Source organism: Convolutriloba macropyga, chromosome 11, assembly GCF_964194025.1.
Source record: "Convolutriloba macropyga chromosome 11, txConMacr16.3, whole genome shotgun sequence".
In the NCBI taxonomy this organism is placed as follows: domain Eukaryota; kingdom Metazoa; phylum Xenacoelomorpha; order Acoela; family Convolutidae; genus Convolutriloba; species Convolutriloba macropyga.
The window spans coordinates 19760569-19782081 of record NC_134478.1 but is presented as its reverse complement, the minus strand read 5'-3'; the positions used below and the strand labels follow the sequence as shown (position 1 = coordinate 19782081).

Here is a 21513-nt window from a genome sequence, read left to right as displayed (position 1 = left end):
CAATTTTTCCAAAAAAAACAAAATTCTAAATGCACACCAATTCTTCTCTGGAAAGATTTCTTAAAATTAAACGAAAAAGCAAAAATAAACGAGACAAAAAATTCCAAACAATTTCATTTATTTCAGTATAAAGTCTCAATGCTAACATATATTAGCTCTCGTATTAGCAACAACACCCATATACTGTTTTAATATATACGACCCAACAATAAAAAATATGCAAAAAAAACAATTGACAAAATTCATAACACAAAAATAGGCCAATGTTTGACTTAACTCTAACAAATGGAATCAAAATTAAAATCAGTCGAAAGAAACGGTTAATTTCTAGCGATTATTTCACTAAATACTACAACAATATAAAGAAGGGTAAAAAATTGCTGAAAAAGGCGTCCAAAACAGCATAATCACAAAAAATTCTCAAAACTGCATCTTAGTCCGATAATTGCAAACCAAAGGCCAAAAATGCTTCCAACGGCACAATTAATGTTTAGTATAGTGGAGAAAAACCTTTTTGACTGAATAAAGTGAAGCTAAAACTAAAACATAGCCGGCAGATTGCCGGAATAGCTGCGAAAGAATAGACCTGCGTGCCATATAATAGAGATAGAAACCGATACAGATCTAAATTGAAAAAAAAATCGACGCCGCTCAAAAAACTAGGCTAAAAAACATTCAGCGATAAATTAATAAAGCTTGTTAAAATTCATTCCACAGAAACCTCTTATTAGTGACCGTTACTGCCATATGAGTTCCTTTGACCTTAAACAAACTCAAACTAAACTTAAGTTTTAAAGTGCAAAAGTCATTTTATTGAGTGAGGTAAGTCACGTATGATCAAAATCTAATCACGCAAATAACCTAAAAACTTTCGCTAAAGCGAGTTAGAAATGACGTCACGCGCGCAAATGCCGTTAGGAGGAGGAATTCATTCAGAAAATTTGACTTTTTCAGCTTTGCTGTGTGAACAAATGTAAAACGAAAAAAGAGCGTCAGACGACAAAACAAAAAAACATAGCAGGACAAGTCCTGAAAGACAATTCAAAGAATTGAATGAAAGACTTAGAAGTACTCTAAGTGACCAGCAGATTAATTAAACAATGCGAGCCAAAACAACAAAATCATTAAAAAATTGAGACAAACAAACTAAACAAAAATATAATCATTGCTAAAACTTTAAAGCTTTTACCCCTGAGACAAAATTTAATCTCTTTAAATACACCTGTTTCAAAAATAAGTTAAAAACCAATTTTTGTTTCGAAATTGCTGCAGTATTATATCTGCAAAGCCTGAAAAAATTGAATGGCCCTTGAAGATCGATTAACACAAATGAAGATACATAAGCAGCAGAAAATTTAAAGGCAAAAAAATCGTTTTAATTAACACCGAGGCCGGAAAAAGCTGTAGTAATCAGTCATAAATGGAATATTTATAAAAAGCTTGCTATCAAACTCTCAGTACTGTCTTATGTTGAAAGAAATCAATATCAAACCAAAGGAATGACGAAAATCTAAAAAAAAAAGCTGAAATCATTCATTTTTTTACATCTAAAAAAAATCAATAAAACGAAAATAAATGTAGGTGCCAGGACAAAACTAGAATGATACTAACTTGAATGTAAATATGGGCACAAAGTTCGCGGAACACCGTAACAAAGACATTCTTGATTTTTGAAATTGAAAAGTTAATTTAAAAAATTCGAGAAAAACGAACACATTTCATTGTTCAGCACTCAAGACACAGAAAAGATAACTAGTCATCCGATACAAAGATCTATCCTGCTGAAGAGAACAAAAAATAGGAAAAAGCAGAATTCATTAATACGACACATTGAAACATTTTGCAAAAAATGGTCAAAGAACTTTTAATTAAGACTGCATTTATGAAAAAGTTTTAACTGTTTTTTCAAAACTTAACGCCAAAAACTGATTGAATTTTTACTGAAACGAAATTAAAGTCCCTCATGTTGCACAAAAAAACTATTTCTAGCAATTACAACCAACAGACAAACGAAAAACTGACGAAAATCGGGAAACTGCCAAAATCGGATTAGCATATGTACAATTTTATGAAACAAAATTACATCGAGGTAGAAAGAGGCGTTGAGTATAAGAATTATCAAAGAGAAGTTGCCATATTAACTGATTTTTGACAAAAAGACGGTTAAAAGATCCAAAAATGAATAAAATAATATAAAAAAGGCCAAAAATTAACTAAAAAATTAAGAATTATGTGCCAATTTTCAACTTGAAACGCATTTTCAGGCTCTACAAAACACTATCAATTTCCGAGGTTAATATTTCAATATAGTATCGAATAAAATTTATTTCTACAAGAAACCAAATTAAAAGCAAACAAAATGGGCCACTTAGACGAAAAAACGGCTAAAAACGGTCATCTATATGTGCAATTCAGTCAAAAACTTCTTTTCAAAGTCAAAAAGTCATTCACTAAACGCAGCGCATGATCAAAAAACTTCTCTCACTTAGCGAAAATCTGTTCACCAAGACAGCTTTTCTCACTTTCGCTTTTAGGTCAAAATGCCGCGTGAACAAATCTACTTCCTGTAAAAAAACATAGCCGGCAGATTGCCGGAATAGCTGCGAAAGAATAGACCTGCGTGCCGTTTAATAGAGATAGAAACAGAGGCAAATTTAAATTGAGAAAAACAGCTCAGAAAGCTAGCTAAAAACATTCAGCGATGAATTAACAAAGCTTGCTATAATTCATCCCGCAGAAGCCTCTTATTAGGGAACCTTACTGCACATATGAGTTCCTTTGACTTTAAACAAATTCAAATAAACCTAAGTTTTAAAGTGCGAGTCATTTTATTGAGTGAGGTAAGTCACTTGTGATCAAAATCTAATCAAGCAAAAAACTTTTGCTAAAGAGAGTGAAAAATAACGTCACGCGCGCAAGCACCTTTAGTGAAAGGAAGAAGTCATTCAAAAAATTGACTTTTTCAGCTTTGCTGTGTGAACAAATGTAAAACGAAAAAGATCGTCAGACGACGAAACAGAAAACATAGCCAGAAGAATTCCGGAAGCGACTCGAAGCATCAAAACTTCAAACAAACGAAACCGTCATTGCAGCGGAAGCCACTACTTTTTGTATTAAACCTTTAACTCACTGCCTCTCCAGGTCTGCTCTAAAAATTGGTGAAACTTAAACCACTGTCACCAAGAGAAACAAAATGCAGCAAAATTTTATATCATTGAAAACGTTTGGTAACGTTAAAAAACCGAAATAAATAAAGCGGTCAAAAAAGTGATAGACTGAAAAAGTTGACAAGGTTATCAATTGCCCTCAAATATCTCATGATTTTAATGTGAAAAAGATCGCGAAAGCAAACGGCAGATAATAATATTAGAAACTAAGTTAAATCTCTTCAAAACAGAAAGCTCAAATTTAAGAAACAGAGAACACCTATAATTACACTTCTAATCACTGCAATTAAGACAAAAAACAACACACACTTGTTCCTTGTTGTACATATGCTAGACAACATGATTTCATACTAATTCAAAAATTAAATTGATCATAGAAAAGACAAGCAGCAGAAGAATATTCAAAGGCAAAAAATCTTTTAATTTAAAACAAGGCCAGACGAAATTTGCAGTAAATAGACTTAAGTGGAAATTGCAGAAAAGGCTCGCTATCAAACACTCAGTACTGCCTTATGTTGAATGAAATCAAATGCAAACCAAAGAAATGATGAAAATCTAAGAAAAAGCTGAAATCATTCATTTTTAACAACCGGAAAAATTAATATACCAAATATAAATGTAGGTGCCAGAACAAAACTAGAATGATACTAACTTGAATGTAAATATGGGCACAATGTTCGCGGAACACCGTAACATAAAGACATTCTTGATTTTTGAAATTGAAAAATTAAATTAAAAAATTCGAGAAAAACGAATACATTTCATTGTTCAGCACTCAAGACACAGAAAAGATAACTCGTCATCCGATACAAATATCTATCATCCTGAAGAGAACAAAAAATAGGAAAAAGCAGAATTCATTAATACGAAACATTGAAACATTTTGCAAAAAATGGCCAAAGAACTTTTAAGTTAAGACTGCATTTATGAAAAAGTTTTAACTGTTTTTTCAAAACTTAACGCCAGAAATGATTGAATTTTTACTGAAACGAAATTGAAGTCCCTCATGTTGCACAAAAAAACTATTTCTAGCAATTACAACCAACAGACAAACGAAAAACTGACGAAAATCGGAAAAAAACTACCAAAATCGGATTAGCATATGTACAATTTTATGAAACAAAATTACATCGAGGTAGAAAGAGGCGTTGAGTATAAGAATTATCAAAGAGAAGTTGCTATATTAACTGATTTTTGACAAAAAGACGGTTAAAAGATCCAAAAATAAAGAAATTAATAGAAAAAAAGCCAAGAATTAACTAAAAAATCAAGAAATATGTGCCAATTTTCAACTTAAAACAAATTTTCAGGCTCTGCAAAACACTGTGGAATCAATCTACGAGGTCGACATTTCAAAATTGTATCGAATAAACTTTATTTCTTTAAGAAACCAAATTAAAAGCAAAAAATTGGGCCACTTAGTCCAAAAAAAGGCTAAAAACGGTTATCTATATGTGCCATTCAGTCAAAAACTACTTTTCAAAGTCAAAAAGTCATTCAATAAACGAAGCGCATGATCAAAAAACTTCTCTCGCTTAGCTAAATTCTGTTCATCGAGACAGCTTTTCTCACTTTTGCTTTTATGTCAAAATGCCGCGTGAACAAATCTACTTCCTGTAAAAAAAAAGACCGAGAAAAAACCAATACTCCTCTTCGAGTCGAAAAAAAACCAAGAGCACCGCAATATAGCTCCACTCTGCTTACAGCTTCGCAGCTATAAAAAAAACTGCTTCAAAATTGCGTATATGAATTAAAAAAAAATGCGCACTGTTCAATTTCTTCACCAGTTTGACCTAAACACTTTGTTTTCAAGCGTTTTACTTCCTGATTCAAACACACTCCCGACCAAGATTACCCATCAAAACAGACCCGCCAGATTGCCAGAAAATAGCCGCCGTTGATTCCAAAAAGCATGGTTGGGATTGAAAGATTTTTGTAAAAAATCATTTTTTAAGTCCGATTTATTTTGATGGCATTTCGTAATTGAACATACTTCTGTTTCTTAGAGAGAAGCTACAGGGACCACTATCAATACCAATAAGCATAGGAGATGGTAACTAAGACTTATAGGAACGACGTTCAAATAGCGGGCATCTAAAATTGGGCTTTATGGGTTTATCCCGTTTCTATTTCTGACTTCAATTTTTATACTTGACTCTGTTCATTTTGAATTGCTTTGCTGAGCAACTGATGTTCAAAATCAGTATTAGCAGAATGAGAGAAGAGAGAAACTAGCCTAGAGAAATCAAAGATTTCACGCAAAATGTCGAAAAAGCGGCAAAATAGTAAAGCGAAAAAAAGATCGACGAAGTAGAAAAACATAGCAGGACAAGACCTGACGTACAATTCAAAGAATTTTCATTGACTTAACAAAAAACTAGACCTGGAATGAACTATGAATGGATTGGAAAAACGATTTAGAAAAAAATCCGATCCCAAAAAAAAGAAATAAAATAGTAAAAACCAAAGTGAAATTGCCGCATGTAAACAAAAAACCACTAGCGAGAAAGCGAATTTTTGTTCAAACGCCGTTTTCTCACTGTACTTTAATATAAGAGCGAAAATTCACGCCGCAAAACCACTCGCTTTTTCGCTCCACTTCCTGTTTCGGCGTGACCAAAATCACCACTCCAATTTGACTTCCAAAATCATGAAAATGTGTGAACAGATCCTAAAAAAACACAGGCGGAAGAATTCCGGAAGCGACTCGAAGCGTCAGAACTTCAAACAAAAGCGTAATTGCAACGGAAGCCACTACCTTTTGTATTAAACATTAACCCACTACCTCTCTAGGTCTGCTCTAAAAATTGGTGAAACTTGAACCACTGTCAACAAGAGAAACAAAATGCAGCAAAATTTTATAATATTGAAAACGTGTGGTAACGTTAAAAAAACAAAATAATTAAGGTGGTCAAAAACCTGATAGTCTGAAGAAACTGACAAGGTTATCAATAGCCCTCAAATAATTCATGGTTCTAATCTGGAAAAGATCGCGAAAGCAAACGGAAGATAAAAATCTTAAACAAAGTTAAATCATTTGAAAATGGAAAGCTCAAATTTAAGAATCAGAAAACACCTATAATTACACTTCTAATCACTGCGATTAAGACAAAAAACAACACACACCTGTTTTCTTGTACATAAGCTAGACAACATGATTTCATACTAAATCAAAAATAACATTGATCATAGAAAAGACATAAGCAGCAGAAAATTTAAAGGCAAAAAAATCGTTTTAATTAACACCGAGGCCGGAAAAAGCTGTAGTAATCAGTCATAAATGGAATATTTATAAAAAGCTTGCTATCAAACTCTCAGTACTGCCTTATGTTGAAAGAAATCAATATCAAACCAAAGGAATGACGAAAATCTAAAAAAAAAAGCTGAAATCATTCATTTTTTTACATCTAAAAAAAATCAATAAAACGAAAATAAATGTAGGTGCCAGGACAAAACTAGAATGATACTCACTTGAATGTAAATATGGGCACAAAGTTCGCGGAACACCGTAACAAAGACATTCTTGATTTTTGAAATTGAAAAGTTAATTTAAAAAATTCGAGAAAAACGAACACATTTCATTGTTCAGCACTCAAGACACAGAAAAGATAACTAGTCATCCGATACAAAGATCTATCCTGCTGAAGAGAACAAAAAATAGGAAAAAGCAGAATTCATTAATACGACACATTGAAACATTTTGCAAAAAATGGTCAAAGAACTTTTAATTAAGACTGCATTTATGAAAAAGTTTTAACTGTTTTTTCAAAACTTAACGCCAAAAACTGATTGAATTTTTACTGAAACGAAATTAAAGTCCCTCATGTTGCACAAAAAAACTATTTCTAGCAATTACAACCAACAGACAAACGAAAAACTGACGAAAATCGGAAAACTGCCAAAATCGGATTAGCATATGTACAATTTTATGAAACAAAATTACATCGAGGTAGAAAGAGGCGTTGAGTATAAGAATTATCAAAGAGAAGTTGCCATATTAACTGATTTTTGACAAAAAGACGGTTAAAAGATCCAAAAATGAATAAAATAATATAAAAAAGGCCAAAAATTAACTAAAAAATTAAGAATTATGTGCCAATTTTCAACTTGAAACGCATTTTCAGGCTCTACAAAACACTATCAATTTCCGAGGTTAATATTTCAATATAGTATCGAATAAAATTTATTTCTACAAGAAACCAAATTAAAAGCAAACAAAATGGGCCACTTAGACGAAAAAACGGCTAAAAACGGTCATCTATATGTGCAATTCAGTCAAAAACTTCTTTTCAAAGTCAAAAAGTCATTCACTAAACGCAGCGCATGATCAAAAAACTTCTCTCACTTCGCGAAAATCTGTTCACCAAGACAGCTTTTCTCACTTTCGCTTTTAGGTCAAAATGCCGCGTGAACAAATCTACTTCCTGTAAAAAAACATAGCCGGCAGATTGCCGGAATAGCTGCGAAAGAATAGACCTGCGTGCCATATAATAGAGATAGAAACAGAGGCAAATTTAAATTGAGAAAAACAGCTCAGAAAGCTAGCTAAAAACATTCAGCGATGAATTAACAAAGCTTGCTATAATTCATCCCGCAGAAGCCTCTTATTAGGGAACCTTACTGCACATATGAGTTCCTTTGACTTTAAACAAATTCAAATAAACCTAAGTTTTAAAGTGCGAGTCATTTTATTGAGTGAGGTAAGTCACTTGTGATCAAAATCTAATCAAGCAAAAAACTTTTGCTAAAGAGAGTGAAAAATAACGTCACGCGCGCAAGCACCTTTAGTGAAAGGAAGAAGTCATTCAAAAAATTTGACTTTTTCAGCTTTGCTGTGTGAACAAATGTAAAACGAAAAAAGAGCGTCAGACGACGAAACAAAAAACATAGCAGGACAAGTCCTGACGTACAATTCAAAGAATTTTCATTGACTAAACAGAAAAACTAGACCTAGAATGGACTATGAGTGAATTGAAAAAACCATTTTAAAAAAAATCAGATCAAAAAAATAAGAAAAAACGGAAAATCGATGTCAAAATGCCGCATGTTAACAAAAAAAAAACCACTAGCGAGAAATGAAAATTTAATTCAAACAACAAACTAGGTCTAGATTGAGCTGTGAATGGATTGGGAAAACCATTTAGAAAAAAATCTGGTCCAAAAAATCGAAAAAACAGTAAAAATCAGAGTGAAATTGCCGCACGTGAACAAAAAACCACTACCGAGAAACCGAATTTTTGTTCAAACACCGTTTTCTCACTCTACTTTAAAATTAGAGCGAAAAAGATTCACGCCGCAAAACCACTCGCTTTTTCGCTCCATTTCCTGTTTCGGCGTGACCAAAATCACTACTCCAATTTGACTTCAAAAATCATGAAAATGTGTGAACAGATCTTAAAAAAAAAAAAAGACAGCGCCCCAATACAATTCAAATTCTTTGAATTGTAAAAAACCAAGAGCACCGCAATATAGCTTCGCTCAGCTTACAGCTTCGCAGCTATAAAAAAGACCGAGAGAAAACCAATACTCCTCTTCGAGTCGTAAAAGAGACAGCGCCCCAATACAATTCAAATTCTTTGAATTGTAAAAAAAAATAGGAGCGCTATAATAGCCGGCTGAGAAGATGAGTGCGGCTATTAACAAGACACTCTACCAATACTACTACTCTATAATTCAATTTTTTAAGGTCAATAATAGCTCAGCTCAGCTATCGTAGCTATTAACGACCAATTAACAACTCAAAGCTATCGCAATGAACATTTGATAATTCTTTCTGCAAATGAGACGATGTCAAGATAGAGTTGATTCATATTCAACCAGTCGAAATTACAAACACATCGCTATCACGTCGAATTCTTTGAGGTTAACCTTCGACTCAAACTTTTTGTTTGCGATTTGAGATTACTTCAGCAACATTTGCTCATATAGAAATTATTAACTAATTAATTCCTAGAGCACATCAGTTACATCCGAAACAGACAATGATCTATATACAACTAACATCCTCGGCTCTTTTGGTAGTCAAGAAGAGCGCCAGCAGCAAACAGTTGGTCTGAGGTAGCATCCGGATCTGCCGCATCGGCCAGATCTGCAAAGAAAAAGCAGGGTCATAGAACCTTACAAGAACAATCAACATTTGCACTACGAAATTGATCCTCGAAAATTTAAATGATGCTGTTTGTGTTCCAAACTGTATATAGGCACAAAAATTAGCAACAATATTAATCGCAGGTGCTGTTTGTTAATATAATGCAATATATCTGAATCAAGTAAAACTAACTGTTGGTCATCTCCAAGTACACTTCTTGTGACAGCATAAGCTGTGTGATTGTCTTCCGCATAGCTTGACCCTGTAGAGTGAGCTCCTCAAGCCACGCAACAATTCGATTGAAGTCCAGAGACTTATCATCCACAGAGCTTCTTGCAGAAACTAAAAAACGTACAATGATAGTTTAAGTTGTACCTCAAGAAATAACAAGAACAAAAACTTCAAGCAACTTATTTGCTGTAAAACGACAGCTTGGTCCTATATCGTAGCCCAGCTTGTACCAAACAAACAATAAGTAGAAACTGAAGAGTTGATTTTATCAGCTCAGATCACCCACACAAAAAAAATTAGTGGAAGTTCAACATACATACTCAATGATAATCAATAAAAGAGCAGGAACTGATTTCAAACAACAACGCTAAGGCAAAACATCTCTTTTTGTTGACGTCTTAATAAAAACGGTTGAACACTAAAGACAGAGCCGGCAGATTGCCGGAAAATAGCCACGATAGACGCTTGTGGCTTTCCATGAATTGGAACAATTAAAGAAATCAGATAGACAGTTTGACCACCGGTCTTTTAATAGACCACTAGACGTTTTGGTTAGATTCGGAGAGCGCATGTGTCTCATATTTATGAGACACATACGCTCAATAAGGAAAAAATCCCTAATAGAGCTTTTTCAAAACTAATACTCCAAATCAAAACCCCAGACTATAATACTCAGAATTGGGCAAATACGTTTGGCACTACTTAGTTGCAAACTATTGATCTTTAACTAGTAAATACTCATAAGTTTAAGTTCATTAAGCGAGTTCAGAAGACATTTTAAGTGAGTGATTTTAAGCTCTGAAAAATGCTTTTCATAAAAAATTGCCGATATTGCGAATATCAGTAAAATTTTAATATGTTTAAGTTGGCATTACCAATACATATATTTCATTAACGTACACGAAATAAATCTAAGAGCAACAGGCATCGGCGAACTCTGGGCATTTTAAAATTCACACTCATTCAACAAAACACTCAAAAACAATAAACTCACGAGTTTGTGACAAAACCGAAAATAGACCTCTTAAGTTTGAATTTAGGCCTCTCTGGCAAGTTCAATCACATTGACCATTTGAAAGACAACTACTAAAGCCAGCTAGGACCTCCAATGAAAATTAGGGCCTCCAATTATCTCCACTTGACTTTACCTGTTAATCCCGTTCTGGAAAAAAGTACATGAAAAATGTGTGGTCTTACAAGACACGAGCACCAACAAAAATATTGGGACAATAGAAAAACAAGTAGGACAAAAATATCCTAAAATGGTAACCCAGGTATTATTTAACAGCTTTGTGCGCAACACTCGCCGGCAGAACTCATCATTCCCATCGAAACGTATCAGAGTTTCAAAACAACCAAGAAAATGGCACATATGGTAGGTTAACGTCTGGAGAATGAAGGCTAAAGGCTGCAAACAAACAGTGTTATAAACACTTAAAGATTAGCATGAATCTGAACGGTTTTTATGTTTGAAAAATGGCTAAACAAGTACAATTTTTTGTCTCCAAAACGAAAAATGAAATGATAAATGTATGCAAGTCCGCTTTAAGCTCACGAGAGCTTCAAATGACAAATTGAATTAAAAAGACAAAACTGCCGCAAAAATTTCACTTCGAAAAACCGCAAAAATAGTTGCTGCCGTGCCTAATTTCCCGCTATTCAAGTCTTCGAAAACCAAATCTGTATTAGAAAAATTTAAAAATATCGAAAATTAAAAAAAATATATCCAAAATTAATAAACTTTCTAGAGCTCTTGTAGTTCATGTCCTCCCAAAGCAAATATATTCTGAAAATACAGGCCATAAAACTATTTCAATGGCTCTGAAAAATGAACTTGGCAGAATTTTTCAAAATAAAAAACTTGGCAGGAAAATTGCGAAATTCAGCAAAACTTTTTGTGTTTAGGTTGGCGTTACCATTTAATATACTTCAACAACGGACACGAAAAAGATTAAGGTTCAACCGGGCATCACTGAACTGTGAGCATCAAAAAATTAAGACTCATTTAACAAAATCAGAAAAACTGAGAAAAAAATTCACGATTTTGTGACAAAAACCAAAAATACACCTCTGAAGCTTGAATTTAGGCCTTTCTCACAGCTTCATCACATTGACCATTTGAAAAACAAGACAAATTAAGCCAGCTAAGTCTTCCAATGAAAATTAATCTCTACGGGGACTTATCTGTTTATCCCTTTCTGGATTAAAAGTAAATGAAAAATGTGACCGTTTTCTCACTCTACTTTAAAATTAGAGCAAAAAAATTTCACGCCGCAAAACCACTCCCTTTTTCGCTCCACTTCCTGTTTCGGCGTGACCAAAATCACTACTCCAAATTGACTTCAAAAATCATGAAAATGTGTGAACAGATCTTTAAAAAAGACAGCGCCCCAATACAATTCAAACTCTTTGAATTGTAAAAAAATAGGAGCGCTATAATAGCCGGCTGAGAAGATGAGGGCGGCTATTAAAAAACAAGGGTAACAATTGAACAAAACTGCTCTGCTAGATCAAGAATTATTGAAAGCAATGAAAGCAGCAAAGCATTCAACACTTTGACAATATAAAGAAATTTTCAGTTCTCACAAAACTATACCGATCACTTAAACTTTTGATTTTACTGCCATGTAAAACAAGTAAAGACTAAATTAAACGGCTCAAGCTGAAAATTTTACTCGACAAATTGTTGAAGTCAACAATGCCTTCTCTCCACTAAGTAACAAAATTTTCCTTTGAGTTCGTCCTAAAGTACTCTATTTATGAATTTTTTCCTCACCTTCATACTGACGCAATGAGCTGACAAGGCGAAGCAATAGATGTGGGATAACAATCTTCGCAGTTGCAAGTAACTTATCAGGGGGCTCACTGTCTGGCTTCTGGTGGCCATGGTTCACACAAAATCTAAACATGATTCACTGTTTTCATTAAAAACAACTTGAGCACAGTATACTGCAAACTTAACTAAAAAATCAAAGTCATAGCCTGGGCTTTTAAAGATTGATAAAACTTCACGCCTTTTTACGCCGGAGCCAATAAATCGTTCAGAATTCACTGCTTTTCGTTCTCGGAAAGACAGTACGAACACGAGTTACCGTGACTGAGGTATTCAGTATTTCAGCAGTGAGGTTTATAGTAGCTTTATTATACCAGGGAGGGAAATAGTTCAGGAATCAATTTTGTTACCCCGATGGGAGCAAAACATTTTCATCACCACAGTCACATGCACCTCCGGCTTGGCTACGGAACATGTTGTAGTCATGGCCTTTGTGATCACCGAGGTGGAAGCACTCATTGCAGAGCGACATACAGGGAGATAGAGCACACGTTTTGCATCTGTACGCCAAGAAGTTGTGTTTCCATACTCGACCGCATACTTTCGAGTCGTCGAATTGTTGAAGATCCTGCAAAACTATTGCTGTCCAAAAATTTTTTACTTTTAAAGACACGAATTGCGTATCGAACTTGAAAAAGTAAGCAGCTCATTGCAGACCTCGATTTATAAAATGCAACTATAATTAAGCATTCTGGCAACACACAATATTTTTAACACTTACGGACATTTTTACGAACATAATTACATCCGCTGGAGAGCTGTTTCAAACTACTCGGGGCCCAAAAACTACAACTCTTCTTTATTTAAATTACTGAGTTCATTAATACACTTTTCGCTTTCAATTTTATTAAACGTTAATTTAAGTTGAAATTCCTGTTAATTTCTCGTACGAGCATGAGAATTCGGCCGACAATTTTGGGTGCCATTTCCTTTACTAAGTGCAAAAAAAAGATTCTACGGCTACTCTTGATAAAAACAACCGTCTAATCATGATAACTTTACTTGGGTCTAGGAACTAAACTCCCACGGAAAAAAAAACCCCACTTAACTTTAGATAAGAAATAAACCCCCACGTAAAATAACCCCCACGGAAATAAACCCCCATTTTAAAATTGAATTTTGGTTCTGATAGTTTGTTCGGTTGTGATAGTTTCATATCAAGTCCCACGGGCCGCTGAGGCATGGCCATGGCCCGCACGGCATGGCCAAAGGCGCAGTTCTTTAATAGTAAAGTGGGGGTTTATTTCCTATCTAAAATGAAGTGGGGTTTTTTTTCCGTGCGGGCTTTACTTAGCTATCCCTATAAAAATAATTGGGTTAACGCTTTCATGACCTCATAAAACATTCCATATAATATATTTCGTTTCCCAGATTTTATCTCGCTCCAGAGAAAATATCACTACTGACGAACAAACCTGTTTAAATTTCTGCATGCTTTCGCCGTGACATATGATGTGATTAATGCATTCAGTGTTGAGAAATCTCGTCTCACTCGTGGAGTAAGAATGCAAAGAAGGACACGGATATAATTCATTGATGCTGGACACTGTCAACTCAAAACTACACGGACTGTGTACATTCAGCAGGAATTGCACAAGTTTCACTACTCGCTGTTTCGTACCCACAGCATCGCGCGAGGAGTCGTTTTTGATCTGGCGGCCTAGAGTTACTAAGAAATCGGTTTCATTGGAGGGGCCAATGGACGTTTTCCTTTCTCTGGGGTCCAGTTTGCCGACGCTTCTCCTGGTGGATGGACCTGGCTTGCTGTGTTTAGATGGAGATGACATAACATGTCACTAAAAATATTGCATACGTCTGGCGATTAGGTTATTGCGTAAGGTTCGGGTTAAAATGATGCTCACCGTACAAAGCTCTGACGTACCCTTTACCAATCATATGTACATCAGACATCATATGTACATCATGTGAACATATATACATCAAGGAGGTTCAGTACTGCATAGAAGGTTCCGAACCCTCTCAATGGCAAACGCTGCTCAACACTTTGATATATAAGGCAAAAAAAGCAAACTAGAGCATTTTTTTCAAAAAAAACAAGAAAAACTAAATACTCGGAATATGATTATAAGTCATTCCGCAAAAATTCTCCACAGCACAGCCAAATAGTTTTTTTTATCAATAGTACGGTACTAAATTGTAGTAAACATGTTGATGAAGATTGAATTAATATGATGCTCCTCTTGGAAGAATGGTTCAGAAATGTATAGTTCTACCAGTTTCGTTATCGTCGTTTTAAGATGTACAAAACAAAATGGAATTTCAATGGCGAAACGAACGGAACCATATTTGAGAGTGCGCAGAAACCGCAAAAACATAGTAACTGACTAATGTCGGAAAAATTCTATCAAATGACAGCCCTTTTAAACAGTAGATGTCTCCTCATAAAATTTGGTAGAACGTAGACTGAGCGACTAGTGAAGTACGTATTGCCACCAGGCTTTCCAGGTTTATCCCAATGCTAAAATTAATTGAGAGCAATCAAACACTGAAATAACAGTCTGAAATCTCTACTGGACCCTTTACAGAGGACTTTTATTTCCAAAAAGAGATTTACAAAAACAGGTCCTTTCGCACGGTCTGTCTGTATTTCTTTGCCTGAAAAATTCTTGTTGCAGCTGCCAAAGTAAAAGTACATTGTTACAATCTTTCCATCTTTTAGATCTTTTGGCAAAATAGGCATCTCAAAATGGCCGCCTACAAGTCGTGTCGTGCAGTTGTCTGCATGTACTTGAACATAACCGACTAACATCGGGCGAATTGCTCTCATATGACCGGCGAGCGTCTGCTTTTGGTAGTAGCAAGCTAACTGGGGCTTAGGGATGCTAGCATGAGGGCGTGATTGGAGAGGGGGTTCAAGCGTTGCGGGGGGGGGGGGGTAGGGTTGGATCCAAATCACCAGGTGGCGTAGAGTGGACGGGGGAGTAAGTGGGGGGGGGGGGGGGGGTGAGCGGGGGAGTGCTGAGTGAGGGGAGGGGTGAATGAGCGGATCAAACTTAGGAATTCGTTCAAGCGAAAAATCTCTGTTTGAGAGTAATTAAGGCGGATCGGTTATGTGCATCCACGCATGAAGTTCCAGCCCATCGCATGTTGTGATTGCCAATCCACCGTCAAAGCTACATATTCAGACACTGAACTCATTACCACTGACATTTAAATTTTAATCATTGAAATAGCGGCCCGACAGTAAGCAGATAATCGATTAGTTCTTTGTTTTTTAATTTAGGCGTCAATTTGTTCAAACATATGTATGGCAAAGGGTAACTGCAAATTGATCTAAGACAAAAATTTATTTATGGAAGCAGCCAACCAATGAACGTCTTTCTTAATAGTAAACTTAATTGGTTGTTCCATAAAAATTGGAAACGTCCATTTCTTCAAAATCTATAGTTTCCTTTAGAAATTAAAGTTCCTTTAAACCTTTATCTACAGGCAGAGACTATGATCTATAGGTTTTATAGCTTATTTGTTGAAACAGTTAATAAAGGGGAAAACAAATAATTTTTTAAACAATTATTAAATACTATTTGTTTTCTACGTAAACAAGGCAATACTATGAAATGTTCAGTCATTAATTGATTGTAACTTCTAGATTCCAGGTAAAATCGGAAAGATCAGCAAATCAGCAGAAAAAAACTAACTTTAAAAACCAGCTTTAATTATTTGGCAGAAATTATTTTCAAAGTATTCCAAAAATAGCTGGGAAAAGCCTTAGTGTCAAGGACTCTGATTCGTTTTTCTCGATATCTTGCTGATGAAATTCCATTTTCAAAATTAAAATATATATTTCATGTTTGATTTTGGTCGGAAAAATATTTAAATGTCTTTGAATTATGTGGTTGCATAATGGAGCACTTATGGACCACGAAGGGCAAAAATCACCGATGAACAAGCGTCGCGTATAGAGATGTAATCACCTCACTAATGAAAACGAGAAAAGTTTTTTTTAAGTTAATCTATAGGATTTGCTATACTGCTTATTTCATTGTCAAAGTTTGTAAATTGTTTTCTAATCGAAAAACCCATCTTATCATATTGACGATAAATTGGCTGTTTGGAGGACGTTCGGGTGCTGCTACAGTCTTCAATTAGTTTCACAAAAACATGCACAGTTTTGAGGCCGCTTCTCAATATAAGCTTTTCGTAGGACCACCATCAACTGATTGCGGTAATTGCGCTGTGACATCTGGTCTATTGGAAGCAAAAAAAATAAGGAAAGAGTACAAAAAAAAGTTCATTAGAAGTTTTTGTTCTTTAATCAAAACCGATAAAGAACTAACATTATTAAGAGAATATGTAGAACAGATTATGCAGTGTGCCGGGCAAGCTCTTCATAAGGTAAAACTGAAATAACAATGTTGGAAAAAATAGTTGGAACATAATTGACAATGAGAACATAAACCAACTAACCTCGCACATATTACAGATTTCTCTCGAACGACAGAGGCAATTTAATTCAGAGGGGGCTGTAGCAAAGAAGAACTTCTCTTGATTGGTGCAAAAAACCTCGAATAGGGAGGGATTCGAAACCCTGCCACCTCCTGTGTCATAGTCAGAATCGCTTACCACTCGGCTATCATGCCCTTTTTGCTCTCCTGGATTGCAATCAATTTTATTTTTTTTTACAACGCTGACTTAATTTCTCAAGAAGAGCAATTTAAGTCAAGCAAAAAATCGAGAAACCAAGTGTGAAAAAGTCACTCAATTGAAATTGAAATAATGTTCTAGAGGAAATCGGTCTTTGTTGTGCCCCCCCCCCCCCCCCCCCCCCCCCCCCCCAGTATTTGAAAACAAACATATTCCAACTCACAGGGGTGGTTTTTCTACGATATGCTTCGTGAATAGATTGGTCAAGCTGACCCCAAATATTTAATAGAAATCGAAAGTACCAAATTTACAGACAAAACACAATTACGTTGGCTGAAAATTAAAAGAATCCAGCCTTACCAAAATTGCCATTCACGCCATCAATTTATACCCACTGAAATAAGTTTCGACACTTGGACTAGAACATCTGTACCAAAGCGGTACTGCAACCCAACGCTCTCGGGCTTTTTCTCGATCATTAAATTTCTCGCGACGAATAGTAAAACTGTTCAAAGTGAGCAACACCTCTGTTTGACCTCAACTCGCATTAACATATTGCATAACTTTGTTGAGTGAGTTGACTAAATATCAGTCAGTTCGAATGACCTGTGAGGAAACGTAACGCGAGGCAAACACGAGAAAAGATGAAAACAAATATAAGAGCAAAACATCAGATGTGCTCTCTATTGGCTAAATGGTAGCCTAGAGTACATGACGCAGTCCTTAATTGATGAAAATTAAAATGGTCATCAATTTTGTTTTCCCATTTTTGACTCATTTTTTATTCGTCCTATAGAGAAAAACGCCTTATAGCGCCAAACCAAATTATCTCTTTGAAAACAAAAAGTGTTAACATCATTAAACGATTGCTTTGAACTAAAAAACCTAATCAGATGCACTTATATCCGATGAAACCTGTTATTAATTAGACTATGTGATTAGACAAAACAACCAAAACTAGCAAAAAACTCAAACTCGCTAATACTTTTTGAAACAAAAGGTGTAAAAGAAAAAAGCATTAGCTACTAACTGAAACAATAATTTCGATCAACTGAATCCTCATTAGCAAACTATGAGACCTGTCATTAATAAAATTGTAAGTCATAAGACAGCAATACTAGAAAAACTTAAAATTCGTTTCGACTTTTTGAAACTAATAGTGTCTGAAAACCACTAGCTATAATCTCGAACCAATAATTAGATTCATTTATGCATCGTTACTAATCAGTTGAGACCTGTCAATAGCAACACTAAGCTATTTGAAACAAAGACAGCGTCAGAAAAAAAAACAAAATCAATTCTGTTAATCTTAGAAAATACCGTCAAAAGCGACCTCGAACCAATTACTGGCGAAACTTGCAACCGAAATACTCCTCATTCAAACATACCCGGCAGATTGCCGGAAAATAGCCGCCGTTGATTCCAATAAGCATGATTGGGATTGAAAGAATAGATATTGGAAAAAAAGATTTTTGTACAAAAACATTTTTTTAAGTCCGATTTATTTTGATGGCATTTCGTAGTTGAACATAACGTACTTCTGTTTCTTAGAGAGAGGCTACAGGGGCTACTATCAATACCAATAAGCATTAGAGATGGTAACTAAGACTTATAGGAACGACGTTCAAATAGCGGGCATCTAAAATTGGGCTTTATGGGTTTATCCCGTTTCTACTTCTGACTTCAATTTTTTATACTGACTCTGTTCATTTTGAATTGCTCTGCTGAGCAACTGATGTTCAAAATCACTTTTAGCAGAATGAGAGAAGAGAGAAGCTAGCCTAGAGAAGTCAAAAAGATATCACGCAAAATGTTGAAAAAGCGGCAAAATGAGGTAAAGCGAATTATTTTTTTTATTCGACGAAGTAAAAAAAATAGGAGCGCTATAATAGCCGGCTGAGAAGATGAGGGCAGCTATTAATAAACTAAAACTATTGGAAACAAACCTACAAAACGGTAGACACCGAGAAAACAGTAATTAAAAACAATATTTTTTTGTAAATTTATCAAGAAAATGCCAAGCGCTGCTTCCCGACAATTAGTCTGAGATAAATCTGTAACAATTTGTAAAAATATAACCTCTTGGAAATATTACCTCTGAGAGAAAATTCCTATTAAATACCTTAAGATTAACTAGGGGACAAAAATGCAAAACAAATAAATATGTTAATTAAATAGGGGATAAAAAAATGTTTGGAAAACAGAAATTGACAAAATTCCTCCTTTCTAACTCCGAATCAAAATTAATCAAAACCAACAGTTCACCCAATACAAAAAACATAGCTGACAGATTGCCAGAAAATAGCCAGAATAGCTTCTTAGATCTCTAGTCTCAAAAAGATAGAAGTAACTGATTACGAATCTGTATAAGTTATTGTGCTTCTATTAGCTGCTCTCCAATAACCTTCATTTAGAGTTACGCGCACTCAATTGACCCTATCTCTCTGAATTAAAATACAGAAAAGTCAGTTTCAGAGTCAGGTAGTCATTTTTGAGAGAGAGGTAAGTCATTTGTGGCCAAAAATCTAATCACTCAAATGGACAAAAAAACTCGCTCCAATAAGAAAGAAAAATGCCGTCACGCACGCAATTCAGTTGAAATTGCATCAAGGAATAAACAAAAGGCAGATTTGAAGTGATTGTGACGTCGTATTGTCGTAACAAAAATCTTGACGACGAAAAAAACATAGCAGGACGAGTTCTGACCTACAGTTCAAACAATTTTCATTGACTTAACACATGAACTATGCCAATAATAGACTATTAACGGATTGGAAAAATCATTTCTAAAATTCAGATGAAAATCTAAGTCAAAATGCCGCATGTGAACAAAAAACCACTAGCAAGAAAACGAAATTCTGTTCAAACACCATTTTCTCACTACTTTAAAATTAGAGCGAAAAATCCACGCCGCAAACTACTTGTTTTTCGCTCCAGTTCTTGTTTCGGCGCGACCAAAACCCTCACACCAATTTGACTTCAAAAATCATGAAAATGTGTTAACAGATCAAAAAGACAGCGCACTAAAACAAGTAAAATTCTTTGAATTGTAAAAAACCAAGAGAAGGCCAATAATAGCCCCAGCTATCGCGGGGCGGCTATTAAAAAACTAACCTCAACCAAAGACTTCAATTAGTAAAAGCATTGGAGAAGATTGCAAATAGCGCTAATGAAACGTTCAATCGACAAAACCATTTGGCTGAAAAAATAAACTCTTAGAAAAACCCTAAGCGTTAAAAAAAATAGACTGCTCAGCAAAATTTTTGCACTCAATTTTCTTTATCTCTTAGAATACTGGATGAACAAAGACCAACTGTCTTTCGCTCTGGTCCTAACTTTAGTTCAGCAATTTGACCAATCCATTTGGTTTCACGTGCGGCATTTGCGAAGTCACTAACTAAAAAAAAAACATTGCAGGAAGACTCCAGATTCGATTCGATTAAAACAAAACATATGCCCCAGTCAAGCAATAACTAAATATTTAATTCGTCTTACCATTCAATTTGAAATTAGAAATGAACTCAAATTGGAACTGAAAGCAAAGATATATTTATAAAAATTTTTCACAAGTTGCAACTCCAAAACCTCTATTTATTTCAGATTGTCCGATATTGTTAAACGGAAATCATCAAATGTAACGCTTGCCGAACGGAACAAAACAAAGCAATAAACGGTATATCAAGAAAGAAAACCTAGCAAATGGAGTATTAAAAGCACAAAATCTAAAAATCTGTTATTTTCATAACGTTAAGTCTCTTTTCCCACTTAATGGCAATACTCATAGGAATACCATAAATACAAAACTGAACATGAAAAACTACTCCAAAAGGCCAAAAAACAAAAAATCGGCAAACAAAAATTCAATACAAAAAATCGACTCGGGCGTGAGATGAGCGCAGCGAGGGGGGGGGGCTAGGGGTGGCTGGGGACAGGCGGTGATGCGGGCAACAGTTGGGGGGGGGCAAATTTTAACAACCGCCCCTCACATCATAAGCATGCGTCTCCAAAGCAGTTTCTGTGAATCGCATAATTGGAGACTAGTGAGCTGAAAAGATCCACGAGAACTTGATCCACTGGGTGCTCTGTTTATCCCGTTTTTGAGGACGAAAAGCCTAATGGGTCAGACGAAAAATCGGTCAAGCGGTAATCGCAAAAAAAGAAGACTAACAGGACTAAAATAATTGCTACAAACTTCGAGAGCAATTAATAATTGCTAATAATATCGTTTAAGAGCACTTAAAAACAGAATTAAAAATTGACTCAATTTAACCCCCTTTCTTTGACTAAGCTGTTGAGGGTGACTGAAAGGGGGTCAAACTTTTAAGATTAGCCTCCTCAAAACAATTTCGACTTCGTTTGAGAGCAATTGAAAGAGGAAAACATTTAAAAAAACTTTTGAAACGGCGAAATCGCAAAAACACAAGATTGCATAAAAATGCATGGATCATATTGTCAAGCAAGCCTCCAAATGTTCCAATGCTTGTTGATATAGTTTAAAACACCACTTAACGCAACTAAATAAACTACAAACAAAAACTGCTTCGAAAAAAGCCGCACGTTAGCAAAAAATTTTGCTCGCTTTTCGATCT

At 35.1% G+C, this 21513-nt stretch overlaps 1 protein-coding gene across 1 annotated transcript in view; it reads right to left on the bottom strand.

Moving 5' to 3' along the window:
• The window catches only part of LOC142349780 (E3 ubiquitin-protein ligase UBR3-like), a 161360-nt gene extending 147245 nt beyond the window's left edge, over window positions 1–14115 (bottom strand). The window contains exons 1-5 of the mRNA XM_075401549.1: window positions 13735–14115; window positions 12670–12887; window positions 12263–12387; window positions 9448–9597; window positions 9169–9255 (exon numbers count right to left, since the gene is read on the bottom strand). Of these exons, the coding sequence (XP_075257664.1) occupies window positions 9169–9255; window positions 9448–9597; window positions 12263–12387; window positions 12670–12887; window positions 13735–14106 (952 nt within the window). The 5' untranslated portion in view covers window positions 14107–14115. The remainder of the gene's footprint in view (window positions 1–9168; window positions 9256–9447; window positions 9598–12262; window positions 12388–12669; window positions 12888–13734) is intronic.
• Window positions 14116–21513: the final 7398 nt, after the last annotated feature.